Source organism: Populus nigra, chromosome 5 (assembly GCF_951802175.1).
Source record: "Populus nigra chromosome 5, ddPopNigr1.1, whole genome shotgun sequence".
NCBI classification, from domain to species: Eukaryota; Viridiplantae; Streptophyta; class Magnoliopsida; order Malpighiales; family Salicaceae; genus Populus; species Populus nigra.
In genome coordinates, this window is record NC_084856.1 from 19,405,729 (window position 1) to 19,419,263 (window position 13,535).

At 35.7% G+C, this 13,535-nt stretch overlaps 2 protein-coding genes across 2 annotated transcripts; both read left to right on the forward strand.

The window, feature by feature from the left end:
* Positions 1–321: 321 nt before the first annotated feature.
* LOC133694778 (probable carotenoid cleavage dioxygenase 4, chloroplastic) lies at positions 322–2,578 on the forward strand. The gene has a single exon (XM_062116472.1). It carries the CDS (start codon positions 361–363, stop codon positions 2,194–2,196), a length of 1,836 nt encoding a protein of 611 aa, XP_061972456.1. The 5' UTR covers positions 322–360; the 3' UTR covers positions 2,197–2,578.
* Positions 2,579–4,867: 2,289 nt separating this feature from the next.
* LOC133695020 (probable glucan 1,3-alpha-glucosidase) lies at positions 4,868–10,686 on the forward strand. The gene is made up of 6 exons (XM_062116758.1): positions 4,868–6,560; positions 7,240–7,513; positions 7,608–7,743; positions 8,753–8,963; positions 9,085–9,288; positions 10,121–10,686. Exons 1-6 carry the CDS (start codon positions 4,977–4,979, stop codon positions 10,487–10,489), a joined length of 2,778 nt encoding a protein of 925 aa, XP_061972742.1. The 5' UTR covers positions 4,868–4,976; the 3' UTR covers positions 10,490–10,686.
* The last annotated feature ends 2,849 nt before the right edge of the window (positions 10,687–13,535 follow it).

Consider the following 13,535-nt stretch of genomic DNA (forward strand, 5'->3'; position numbering starts at 1 on the left):
TATTATTTTTTGTTGTACCAGGTATCCTCCTCCACGTCTCGGCTCGAGACTAATCCTTTTTATTATTATTATTTTTTAAATTGTTTTTTTATATGTTAAACTAATATTTTTTATTTTAAAAAAATTATTTTAATATTAACTAATCAAAATAATATCAAAATATCAAAAGAAATTAATTTAAAATATATAAATTGTTTTTTTGAAAAGCACAGAAATACAATTATTAATATTGCCTCAATATCAAAACAAACGGTGGCAGTTATAAAGACAACCCGACCCCACACGACCCCTGGACGTCACTTATTCTTCAGCTTTCCTTCTCTATCTTTAATGCTTTAATTGCGAATTGAAGGCAACAAAATGGATGCCTCATCTTCCTCTTTCCTCTCTGCAATCCAAGCTTCAAAGCTCCTCACAGGTGCCGTGGCAATGGCCATTCCTAAATCTGCTGTCACAACTACACCATCATTTCTATCTCGTCATCCTCCTCCCCTCATTGTATCATCAGTTAGGATTGAAGAAAAAACCCACAACTCGATCACAAGACCTACCACCAGCAGAACTTCACGCCCTGCATCATCAACGACAGCCTTGCCTGCTGCAACAAAATCATCAACAACAAGGAAATCTCCTGCAAATGATAGACGAGTTGTAGAGCCAAACCAGCCCACTATGATGTTCAATGTACTGGAAGACGTCATCAACAACTTCATAGACCCTCCGCTTCGGCCATCAGTTGATCCTAGATACGTACTCAGTGATAACTTTGCTCCAGTTGATGAACTACCTCCAACTGAGTGCGAGGTAATCCAAGGATCTCTACCATCATGCCTTGATGGTGCGTACATCCGCAATGGCCCTAATCCTCAGTACCTCCCTCGAGGACCTTACCACTTATTCGATGGGGATGGCATGCTTCACTCCATCAGGATCTCCCAAGGGAAAGCCACTCTTTGCAGTCGCTACGTCAAGACTTACAAATATACATTGGAGCGTGATGCTGGGGCTCCGCTTCTTCCAAATGTCTTCTCTGGATTCAATGGACTCGCTGCCTCCGCAGCTCGCGGCGCTCTGTCTGCTGTTCGAATTCTAGCTGGCCAATTCAATCCAGCTAACGGTATTGGTCTAGCAAACACTAGCTTGGCTTATTTTGGCAACCGACTGTACGCACTTGGCGAGTCGGATCTACCCTACGCTGTGCGTTTGACATCCAATGGAGACATAGAGACGCTGGGTCGTCATGATTTTGATGGGAAGCTGCTGATGAGCATGACTGCTCACCCCAAGACAGACTTGGAGACAGGGGAGGCCTTTGCTTTCAGATATGGCCCCGTCCCTCCATTTCTAACATACTTTCACTTCGATAAAAATGGAAATAAACAACCAGATGTTCCCATATTTTCCATGACGAGACCTTCTTTCCTCCATGACTTTGGAATTAGCAGCAAATACGCTATATTTGCCGACATACAGATTGGGATGAACCCCATGGAAATGATATTTGGAGGAGGCTCACCTGTGGGTTCGGACCCAGCCAAAGTACCTAGGCTTGGAATCATCCCTCGATATGCAAAGGATGAGTCAGAGATGAAATGGTTCGATGTGCCAGGTTTCAACGTCATACACGCAATCAACGCATGGGATGAAGAAGATGCCATAGTCATGTTAGCACCAAACATTTTATCAGTAGAACACACACTGGAGCGAATGGACCTTATCCATGCCTTGGTTGAGAAAGTGAGAATAGACTTGAAAACAGGCATAGTTACCAGAAACCCAGTTTCAGCTAGAAACCTGGACTTTGGGGTGATTAACCCAGCTTATTTGGGAAAAAAGAACAGATTTGTGTATGCAGCAATAGGTGACCCTATGCCAAAGATATCAGGGGTGGTGAAGCTGGATGTTTCCAAAGGAGAGCGGCAGGAATGCACGGTGGCTAGCAGGATATATGGGCCAAGATGCTATGGCGGAGAGCCTTTCTTTGTAGCAAGGGAGCCTGAGAATCCAGAGGCAGAGGAAGATGATGGGTACGTGGTGTCATATGTTCATGATGAGATGGCAGGAGAGTCCAAGTTCTTGGTGATGGATGCAAGATCACCCGATCTTGATATTGTGGCTGCCGTAAAGTTACCTCGGCGGGTTCCTTACGGCTTCCATGGACTTTTTGTGAAGGAAAGCGACCTGAAAAACCTCTAGCTAACAACCAGAAGCAGACGGACACATGGTATATAGTTACTTTTACGTGATCCAGTAGTACAGAAAAACACTCAATGCAGAGGATGAAATTACAAACAATCTTCAGTTCAGGATTAAACTGTATTATCCAAAGCTACCGTGATTTGGAAGGGTATAATCAAGCAACCAGAGCCTCCTTATTTGTCACATTTCTTGGATGGATCAATTGATGGTGATGCCTCAATATCAATCGGGAAATGGGACATGCCAGCCTAGCAATTATGTGGTGCCAGTGTCGAGAAAGCAATATTTTGAGTGGCTGTGTTTCCCAGGCTTTTTCCTTTTTCCACTTTAGTTCTCTTCCAGTGGTGGAATAATAGTTTCTTTGGTACTGTGTTTGTAACTGTATTTTTATGCATTTTAAAAAAAGTATTTGTCATAAAAAAACAGTAAACTAATGTATTTTTATGGTTTTTATGTTAAAAAATAAAAAATTAATGTGTTTTTAAATGAATAATATTTTTTAAAAATATTATATATCATAATACTAAACACACAATCTAAATAAATACATAATTAAAACTAAATAAATTAGTTAACACTAAATAAATACACAGTTAAAATTAATTAGTGAATCTTTGTGGACGCACACTCCTTATATTGTGAATTAGAACAATAGATTAGTTATTAATGTTAATTATTCAGATTGATTAGTTTTTCCAGAAGATTTATTAGTTATTATTTTCAGTAATCTTGATGGACTCTTTTTTTTAGGCGGCACTTGTAGACTATTGACCTTGACTATTGACCTTTAATTTGGTGATGATAACATTTTTTTTTCTTTCTCTTTTTCTTTCACTTTATAAATCTTTAAATTTTTAAAGTAGCATTTTTTATTTGTATTTGGTCATCACTATTCTTATATTTAGAAAAATTATAATTTTTTTTTAATTTTATTATCCTTAAAATTTTTTTATTTATCATATTTGATTCTCATTCTTTTTATTACTATCTATTTTAATTGAGTTTTTACGATTCCACTTTCTATCATTTTTTTTTCTTATTAGATTTTATTATCATTCTTTCAATTACAATTTATTATATTTTGAGTCATTTTATTAATTAACTTTATTTTTTAATTTTATTTCTCAACATTTAATTTTATTTTTATTTTTATGTCAAATTTGATCCTTATTTTTTTATTACTATTTGTTTTTTTTTATTTTTTTAATTAAAATTTTCATTTTCAATTCATCTTTCAATATTATATTGATCAAGAATTTGATATCATGATTTTTTTGCGTTTGTTTTCTATGAAGTAATTCTGTCCTCAAGACCTGAATCATGAGTTTGAAAGGTTAGTCTAGATTAACTTGAATGTTTTTTTAGGTTTTTTTTATATTTTTTTTCAATTTTATCTTTTAATATTGAGTTTATTAGGGATTGAGCTTTTGTTATTTATTTTTCTAATTTTTTTACAGTGTTATCTCAATTTCATGTGGTGATAATAGACAATAATAATAGTAATAAGTGATGATGACGATTAAAATAATAATATTATTAATGAAAATACTGCTATTATTATTAATAATAACAATAATAATAATTATTATGGTGATGATAATGACTATAACAACAATAGGAATAATATTACTCATTACTGATAGTTGTGATAATGATTTTGATTTTGATTTTTTTATTTATTATTTTTGAAAAAAAATTATTTTATTTTTAAAAATTAAACTTTATAATTTTTCTAAATTGAATACGTTAAATTTAATGATTCAATTCGTAAATTTAAAAAAGTTAAAATAGAAGTATATTTTTACAGCAATTAATTAAATTAAATTCCTCATCTCGATTTGCAGATCAGTAGGAAGCTTATATATATGGTCACAGCAACAGGAATCATAACTGGCCGGAGTGTTCTTCCATACCGCTATATCCACCTTTCTATGGATTGATGATCGAAACAAAGAAAAGGAAGGCTGCTTTTCATTACTCTGTAATCATAGAAGAATCGACTGCGTGACTAACTGAAGGATGATCTCTCTCCTTCGCTTCTTGTATTACTCTCTCTGTCTATTTTCTTCTCTCTCACCGTCTCACTGTCTTCCTGCAAAGCTATCAATGGTGCTGCCGTGATCACCTCTGCGGGATTGCTGCTATTGTGATCTTCATGTATCTCTCCTTTTTGCAGATGAGGATTTCTTGCTTGAATTTCCTGCTTCCATTTTTATGTTCTTGATAGCGGTTGTTTATCAACTACTAAGATAGCTTTTTATCTATTGATTTTGGATCTTTGGAAGCATAACCTACATTCCTCGAACCTACATTCCTCGAGAAAAGTCATAAAATGGAGGGAAATCTTTCACATCCTTTCTCTTTAAATCTCTCTCTCTCTCTCTCTCTCTCTCTCTCTCTCTCTCTCTCTCTCTCTCTCTCTCTCTACCTTTGTTAATTTTTTTTTTAATAAAAATATATTATTATTAGAAGATAATTATAAAAACTATTCTATAGTTTAATTTGAATTTTATAAATTAAATTTTGTATTATAAATCAAATAAAAAATTCAAATAAAATATATTGTTGAGAAGATAAACGGTTATGTTACTTGAACATATAAAAAATTATTTTTAAAAAATTATATATATATATATATAATTTTTTTTTTTTTTTATTATTATTTCTTCTTCTGTTTCTACTCTTCTCTACTAAAGTCTACTAGCTTATAGTCATCGCATAATGTCCTCCTCCATTTTTCCATCCCATGCACCTCTCCTCTCTTACTTTCTTCTCCAATGAAACCCCTTAATTCCCTCCTCCTCTCCCTCCTCTTTCTCTCCTCCCAAACAGTCCTTTCTTTCAAACGAGACGAGTTCCGCAACTGCAACCAAACTCCCTTCTGCAAACGCGCCCGCTCCCGCTCCCGCTCCCCCGGCGGGTGCACTTTAACCCCTCACAACATCGCCATCTCCAACGGCGACCTCACCGCCACTCTCCTCTCTAAACATGAAGACCAAGTCCGACCCTTGATCCTCTCCCTCTCGGTCTACCATGACGGAATCCTCCGTCTGAAAATCGACGAAGATTATGACCACTCCGACCCACCCGCTTCTAAAACACGGTTTCAGGTTCCTGACGTCATCATCCCAGAGTTCGAGTCTAACAAAATCTGGCTCCAACGACTCTCAACGGAAACTCTTAACGACGAATCCTCTCCGTCAACGGTTGTTTACTTATCGGAAGGTTACGACGCTGTACTCCGTCACGATCCTTTCGAGATTTACGTTCGCGATAAGCAATCGGGTAACCAGAAGTTAATTTCGTTGAATTCTCATCAACTATTCGATTTCGAGCAATTAAGAGTGAAAAAAGAAGGAGAAGAAGATAGTGAGACTTGGGAAGAGAGATTTAGGGGTCATACCGACACGAGGCCGTATGGTCCGCAGTCGATTAGCTTTGATGTGTCGTTTTATAATGCTGAATTTGTTTCTGGGATTCCGGAACGCGCCACGAGTTTGGCATTGAAGCCGACTAGAGGGCCAGGAGTGGAGAAGGGTTTGGAGCCGTATAGGTTGTTTAATTTGGATGTGTTTGAGTATTTGAGTGAGTCTCCATTTGGATTGTATGGGTCGATTCCGTTGATGATTTCGCATGGGAAAGAAGGGAGGAGCGCGGGGTTTTTTTGGTTGAATGCTGCGGAAATGCAGATTGATGTGTTGGGAGATGGGTGGGATGCGGAGTCTGGGATTGAGTGGGTGAAGCAGAAGAGGATTGATACGTTTTGGATGAGTGAGGCGGGGATTGTTGATGCGTTTTTCTTTGTTGGTCCGGGTCCGAAAGATATCGTGAGGCAGTATACGAGTGTGACGGGGAGAGCTTCGATGCCTCAGATGTTTTCGATTGCATATCATCAATCTAGGTGGAATTATAGAGATGAAGAGGATGTGGAGAATGTGGATGCCAAGTTTGATGAACATGATATTCCGTATGATGTTTTGTGGCTTGATATTGACCATACGGATGGTAGAAGGTATTTTACGTGGGATTCAGTGTTGTTTCCACACCCGGAGGAGATGCAAAAGAAGTTGGCGGCGAAAGGGAGGCATATGGTGACAATCGTGGATCCTCATATTAAGAGGGATAATTCGTTTAGGTTGCATAAGGAGGCTACCGAGAAAGGGTATTATGTGAAGGATGCTAGTGGGAAGGATTTTGATGGGTGGTGCTGGCCTGGTTCATCATCTTACTTGGATATGGTTAATCCTGAAATTAGGTCGTGGTGGGGTGATAAGTTCTCGTACAAGAATTATGTCGGTTCGACTCCTTCATTATATATTTGGAATGATATGAATGAGCCTTCTGTGTTCAATGGTCCTGAGGTATGCTCCTTATATTATTCTTTCCTTCCCTTTTATACTGCCATTGATTATATGTTCTACATTTCTTTATTTATATCAGTTGGTAGCTGATAACATATGACTAGTTTTATAGTCTTTCTATTTGTTGCCAGAAAGACTGAGAATTAAATGTTAATGGTGACTAAGCCTTGTATTTACTAGGAGTATGCATGTTTGATTTGTGGATAGATTTTGGCATCCGCTTAATATAATAATGTGAGATAAAGCAATATCTTGAGGAAGGAAAGCATCAAAATGATTATTTTGTGTATCAGACAGTTTATTGTAGCTGTGGTGGTAGCTGACACGAACTTTCCCATCGCAATCCCTAAGGTGTAGCATACTTGTATTGAAACCAGGAATTTATTTGATGGCTTAGCTACTAAGATGCCCTTTGTCCATGAACTTGAGAACCTAAATGATGGAAAAAGACTTTCATAGTGACTACTTTTCCTGTTCTGGCCGCAATGACTGGCGAGGATAATATTCAGGGCAGAGGCTGTCAGATAATTTTGGAATTTCTTGGTGTTGCCTTGTCTTTTTCTCACACTTCTTCAGAGTATTCTGAACTGGGCTTAAGATAATTCTGCCATTATAACATTTTTAAACGGATAAACAGAGACAAAAGGGTTTAAATGAACTCAATGGCTGTTGTTATCAGGTGTCAATGCCAAGAGATGCTTTACACATGGGAGGCATAGAACACAGGGAGTTGCATAATTCCTACGGCTACTACTTCCACATGGCAACATCTAATGGTCTTCTAAAGCGTGGGGGTGGGAATGACAGGCCTTTTGTTTTGTCAAGAGCCTTCTTCCCTGGAAGTCAAAGATACGGATCTGTCTGGACAGGAGATAACACTGCAGATTGGGATCACCTAAGGGTTTCGGTCCCAATGATTTTGACTCTCGGTCTCACTGGAATTTCATTCTCTGGTAAATGGAATTTTTTTTTAACTTATCATTTGTATTGTTTTGATGGATGGTCATGGTTAATCATTTTGTTATTTCTTCAAACTCTGGCTTCTAGGTGCGGATGTTGGTGGGTACTTTGGCAACCCAGGGCCCGAGTTATTAGTTCGCTGGTATCAACTTGGTGCTTTCTATCCTTTCTTCAGGGGCCATGCCCATCAGGACACCAAGAGACGAGAACCTTGGTTATTTGGGTACTAAATTCCTACTTTTCTATTTATCTCACTCAACTATATGTCCTTTTTGGTGCTTGGTGCGTGAAGCCATTTAGCAGGGTGGGCACTCATGATTGGTAGTGGTGTTTTACATTGTTGTGTATTCTTCACTCTTCTTTCCTTTTTCAATCTAGGCATACCCATTATTCGAGTATTCTGTCCTTATTTTTGTGTTGTAATTACGGCATGATACCTTTTGCTTGGCTATCATTTTCCCTCCTTTCCTTTTGGATTTAAGTCTATGTTTTAGTACCTATTTGTTTCTTATTATTTTCTTGGTGAGATAGCTAGTTTATGAGTTCTTTGTGACATTGTTGGTCTCGAATGTGTTAAAATTGCCCTAGAATCTACTAATATATAGCCAATTGAGAGGGGAATTTGTGGAACTGATAAGCTTTGGCAATGATCTTTGGTCAGTGGATGCTTAACTTTCCTAGTCCGGCCAGCTTTTGTCTGCTAAACATGTCTAGTTGGTTGCATTCATATCTGCCAACTGAAATAACTCACTTGGTTTTACTAAAAGGATAATCATTTACTTTATATGTTTGTGCCTTGAGCTTGTGAACAGGAGATCATGTCAGTGGTAAAGTGTTTCTGGCCATTGTTGTCTCAGAGCAATAAATTCAAGTGATACTGCTGATAGTCTTGAACTCTTGTGTATGCCATTCACACGTGCCCAAACAGAAGGACCAGACTTCATATAGATGCCGAGTGAAGCTGGAAAATCAAAGATATTTTGAAATCTGTTGTTTATAAATCTGCAAAATTTTGTGGTGGCATGTGCCACAAGTCTGGATAATTTGACACCTAATATTTTATTTTTTTGCCACAAGTCTGATAATTTGAAACCTGATAATTTTTTTCTATTTGTAACAACCTATTATTTTCCCAGTGTTTATTTTTCCTTATTGTATTCGTCCATTGTTTATTTTAAGTATGTTGATTATCTAATAACTATGGTAAATGAATATCTTTTAAATGATCGCAGAGAGAAAAATAAACGACTAATAAGAGAGGCCATACATGTTCGTTACATGTTGCTCCCTTACTTCTACACATTATTTAGAGAGGCAAACACGACTGGTCTTCCTGTTATGCGCCCCTTGTGGATGGAGTTTCCTTCTGATGAAGCTACTTTTAGCAATGATGAGGCTTTCATGGTTGGAAGTAGCCTCCTGGTGCAAGGAATCTACACCGAGGTGCTACTGCCACCAAAACCTCTACATATTTTTGATTGATTTCAATGTCTTCCCTTTATTTTATTTTTTCTTCTACTTCTGCTCCTCAAATTAAAATTTCAATGGTTTTTTTTCTGTCCAGGGGGCAAAATATGCATCTGTTTACCTGCCAGGGAAAGAATTATGGTATGACATTAGAACTGGAGATGCATACAAGGGAGGTAAAACGCATAAGCTGGAGGCTGCAGAGAGTGTTCCTGCTTTCCAAAGGGCTGGAACTATTATTCCCAGGAAAGACCGGCTTCGTCGAAGCTCAACACAGATGGTGAACGATCCTTATACTTTGGTATGTAGCTAATGGTCTGATGCTTGTTGGGACATGCCAGTCTCAACCTTCTACTTTGTGGATTTTAGCATTAATATACTTTGTTCTTGAATTTCTTTTAACTTGCCTCTACATGGTAACTTCTGGTCCTGGAGGGTGTAGCGGTGGCTGTCTTGTTATGGTATATAGATGACTATGTGCATGTTGAGGCAGATTTTTTCCCTTCTCTCTCTCCCTTTTTTTTTTTTTTTTGAGGGTGGGTGATGAAGTAAACCTCCGTCTGAGTTGAGGTCAGCCATCTCTTCCACTCAGTTTAGGTGTGACATTGAATTACCTGACCTTGCCTCGGTAGTCAAGCTAGCCCCACTTCTGCCACGTAGTTGTGTCATGGGCAAAAAATTTTCCATCCTCATGTGATGCAGAATCATCATGATCACTATGTTCTCCTTGTTCTTTATCAGAGTGGCCCTGATAGAAATCTATGTTTAGACATAAAAAAACATCAGCATAATGTAGTTCGATAAATAGCAGATTTGAGGTTGTTTATGCAATTGTGAAATAGGAAAAATGATTCTAATTGCCAGAAATCTTTCTGCCTGGCCATCACTGCAGTGCAACGTGTGTTTGGACTCTCTTCAACTGTTTTATAAGTTCTTTTTTGAGGAGCTATCCAATTTAGCAAGTTGTTTTCTTTGTTACTAAAGTACATGGGGATAAGTTGGATCTTGGTTCCCCCCCCCCCCCCCCCCTGATTGCCGTGATTTTGTTACAATTTATTCTGTAATTGACTTTATAACATGCTCTTAAATGTTATTGAAAGCATGAGTGATTGGTCCTATCTCTGTTGGTACAGGTGATAGCTGTAAACAGTTCTCAAGCGGCTGAAGGTGAACTCTACATGGATGACGGTAAAAGCTTTGAGTTTTTGCAAGGGGCTTACATCCATCGCCGCTTTGTCTTTGCAAATGGAAAGCTTACATCCATAAATCTAGCCCCCTCCAGCAGTAGCAAATCCCAATTTTCTTCAAAGAGCATGATCGAAAGGATTATACTGCTAGGTTACGCTCCTGGACCAAAGAATGCTCAAATTGAACCGGCAAATCAGAAGGTTGAAGTTGAACTTGGGCAACTTATGCTTGAAGGAAGATATGGATCTTCTGTTGTAACCATCCGCAAACCCGCTGTCCAAGTTTCTGATGACTGGACAATAAGATTGCTGTAAGTAACAGTTTTAAGTTTCCAGAAAACACTGCATGCGGAATAGATAAATTGTTAGAATACCGTAGTGAACTGCTAGACTGTACTAATATCATAAATTCAGATGTCATGGTATAAATACAAACACGTAAAATTATTCCAGTCTTCCAAGCTGGAATTCTTACTGTAATATAAACGTCCTATAGTCTCCACATGATTCCACAGACATAGCCTTTTGTTTTCTCTATATTTGCTGAATATAATTCAGCAAATATTGATTCAATAATTCTATTTAAAGAAAACTATCTTTCCTTCAATTGTGGGTTTTTTTTTAAGAATTGGAATTTGAACCTATTTTTTATAATTTTTATTTTTTAGAATTTAGAGAATATTCTTTACCTTTTTAGGGTGGTAAGGGAGGTAATACCAATTTACATGAAAAATGTCATTTTGACGTTATGGAACAGTAATTATATTATTGTTGTTGTTTGGACTTTACTTCATAATTTGGTTGTATTATAGTATTACTGCTACACTCAGGCCACTTTAATGGTTTGCTGAGCATTTTTTTTTCTTTTTTCTTTTTTAGTTTTTATGTTAGATGAGTATCATTCAAAGTTGGACCCTCTTTCGCTGTTATTTTATCATCAAAAGCTTTTAAATAGTATTTAATTACTGTTTCTTGATATAAAAAATGAAGAAGTTATTTATTTTAAAATTATTTAAAAAATACATTTATTTTTATATATTTTTTCATCTAAAATTAAACACTAACTAAACGCATCATTGAAATACTCATCGTGATGGTGGTAATTGTAAAAATACAACTTACGTTCTCATTCACTTTTTATTTATTGCCACCTCTTCTTTCTTACAACCCTAAGTCTCTCAACCTCTTTAACAAATTCCAATTTGTATCATCTTTTACAGTAGGTTATTTAGTGTTTATGATAGTTTATGATAGTGATGAATTAATACGAAAGTAATTGGTTTTCTTCATTTTTGATCAGGAAATACTAAATTAATGGTAGAAATATCAGTATTTGCAAAAACAATCTCAGTAGAAAGGATTTAAAGACTCTCTGATAATAAAATCAGTATTTTTATGCGAAAGACAATAAATAACTTTAAAAAAAGCTCTAGATTCAAGGAAAAAATATATTTGTTCTGTTCTTAAGTTTTAAGATGGTTAATGCTCTGAAAAATATATATATAAGTTTTCTTAAGAGATAAAAAGTTTTGAACCCTAACCTGGATGATTCATTGAGTATTTATACTTTTAAATCTTGTCATCTTTATAAAAGGAAAGGACTAAAAAGTATTTTGTTTTCAGTAATATTAATGAGAGAGAAATCTCTTATATATCATTAACGAGATAATAAATATGATATGTTTCTTAGGAAAACTTTTATACATTTATAAGTGTAGGAAAATCATTACTTTATATAATTATTCTAGATGGAGAGGTATGATGATTTTCATGCCTACAATTCTTTTAATTTAGAAAATCATTTAAGGTCCGACACATAGTTGTAAAACTCGATAGTCTTTAAATCTAAGTGCTTTGGGTTTGGCTAATTGCCAAACCCAAGTGTTTTGAACCTGACATGTTCACTATTATCCTGGGGCTTGACGTGTCTTGAGCCTGACATATTTGTTAAATTTATATTGTCTTGGGTCTGGTTGTTTGTCAAATCAAAGTGTATTGGGCCTGACATGTTTTTTAAGCTTATATTACCTTGGATTTGACTAATTGTCAGACTCGAGTGTCTTGGATTTGGAATATTCACTAGGTCATATTGCATTGGATCTAGTTAATTGCCATATCTAAATATCTTGGGACTGTCATATCCATCAAGCTTATATTATCTCGAATTTGATTGATTGTCAGACCGAAGTATATTAATTCTGACATGTTTGTTAGACCTATATTACTCTTGGTTTGATTGTCAAACAAAACCAAGTGTTTTATTTAGAATACATATGCTAAAACCATGTCTTTCTAAAACCTTTTTAATTTATAAATATTTATGTCAAAATTACTTGCTCATCATTTTCCCATGGCATGATTTATAAAATTCTAATTATTTTATTTGGAAGTGAAGAATTGATCGATATACCTTTTAACTCAAACTAAGTTTGTGAATTTTTTTTATTAACTTTTGTTTATTTTTGTGGCTAATATATTGAGATTTATGGTGAATCGTGCTTGAATTATTGCCGGTAAAATAACATGGGCCCTATTACATTTAAATTAACTTCATCACTATTTTTTTTAAAATTAGATTTTGTTATAATTTTTATAAAAAATATTTGTCAGTTTTTAATCTATCAGATTTATGTGTTTTTAATTAAGTTTAAATGACGTTTTGGATTTTTGTATGAGGCCTATACGCACCTTTTGGCATCTTTAAGTTCACTTTCGTCTTAATGATTATTTTTGCTGATTATTTTTGCAGCAAACTCGGTAAGAAAAAAATTAAAATTTTTTTAAAAAAAGCTAATTAAATTTTTTAAAAACCGACCGGTTCGGTTTCAGTTTTATAAGTTTAAAACCGAAAAAATAAACTATCTCGAACCCAAACTAGAAAAAACCCGAGCCAAACTGGAAAAAAAACCGAGCAAAACCGAGCTAAAACCAAGATAAACTAAAAAAACCAAGTCAAATTTATTTGAACCGGTTTTGTTCTAAAAGAATCGAACTGAAATCGGTCGATTTGAACAGATTTCAGTTCGGTTTTGCTTTTTTTAAAAAAAATTTGATTTAATTATTAAAATAAAAATCAATCCAAACTAAAAATGATTACTGCAACTTAAAAGCGCCTCAAAAGAAAGATCTAGAGTTAAAACTACAGCTCCATGTGTAGATATTGAATGGAAATTTGCAGTTCCAATAGATGGTGCATGGTACGAGCAAGTATTAATTAATTACATGTATATTTTCCGGCAACGCAATATTTAAAGGTGAAATCACCCGCCTCAAGTAGCATATATAGCCCCCGAAAAAATAAAAATAAAAACAAAAAACAAGAAGCTGCTGCGAGACACGCCGGAGAAGATGAAGAACTTAG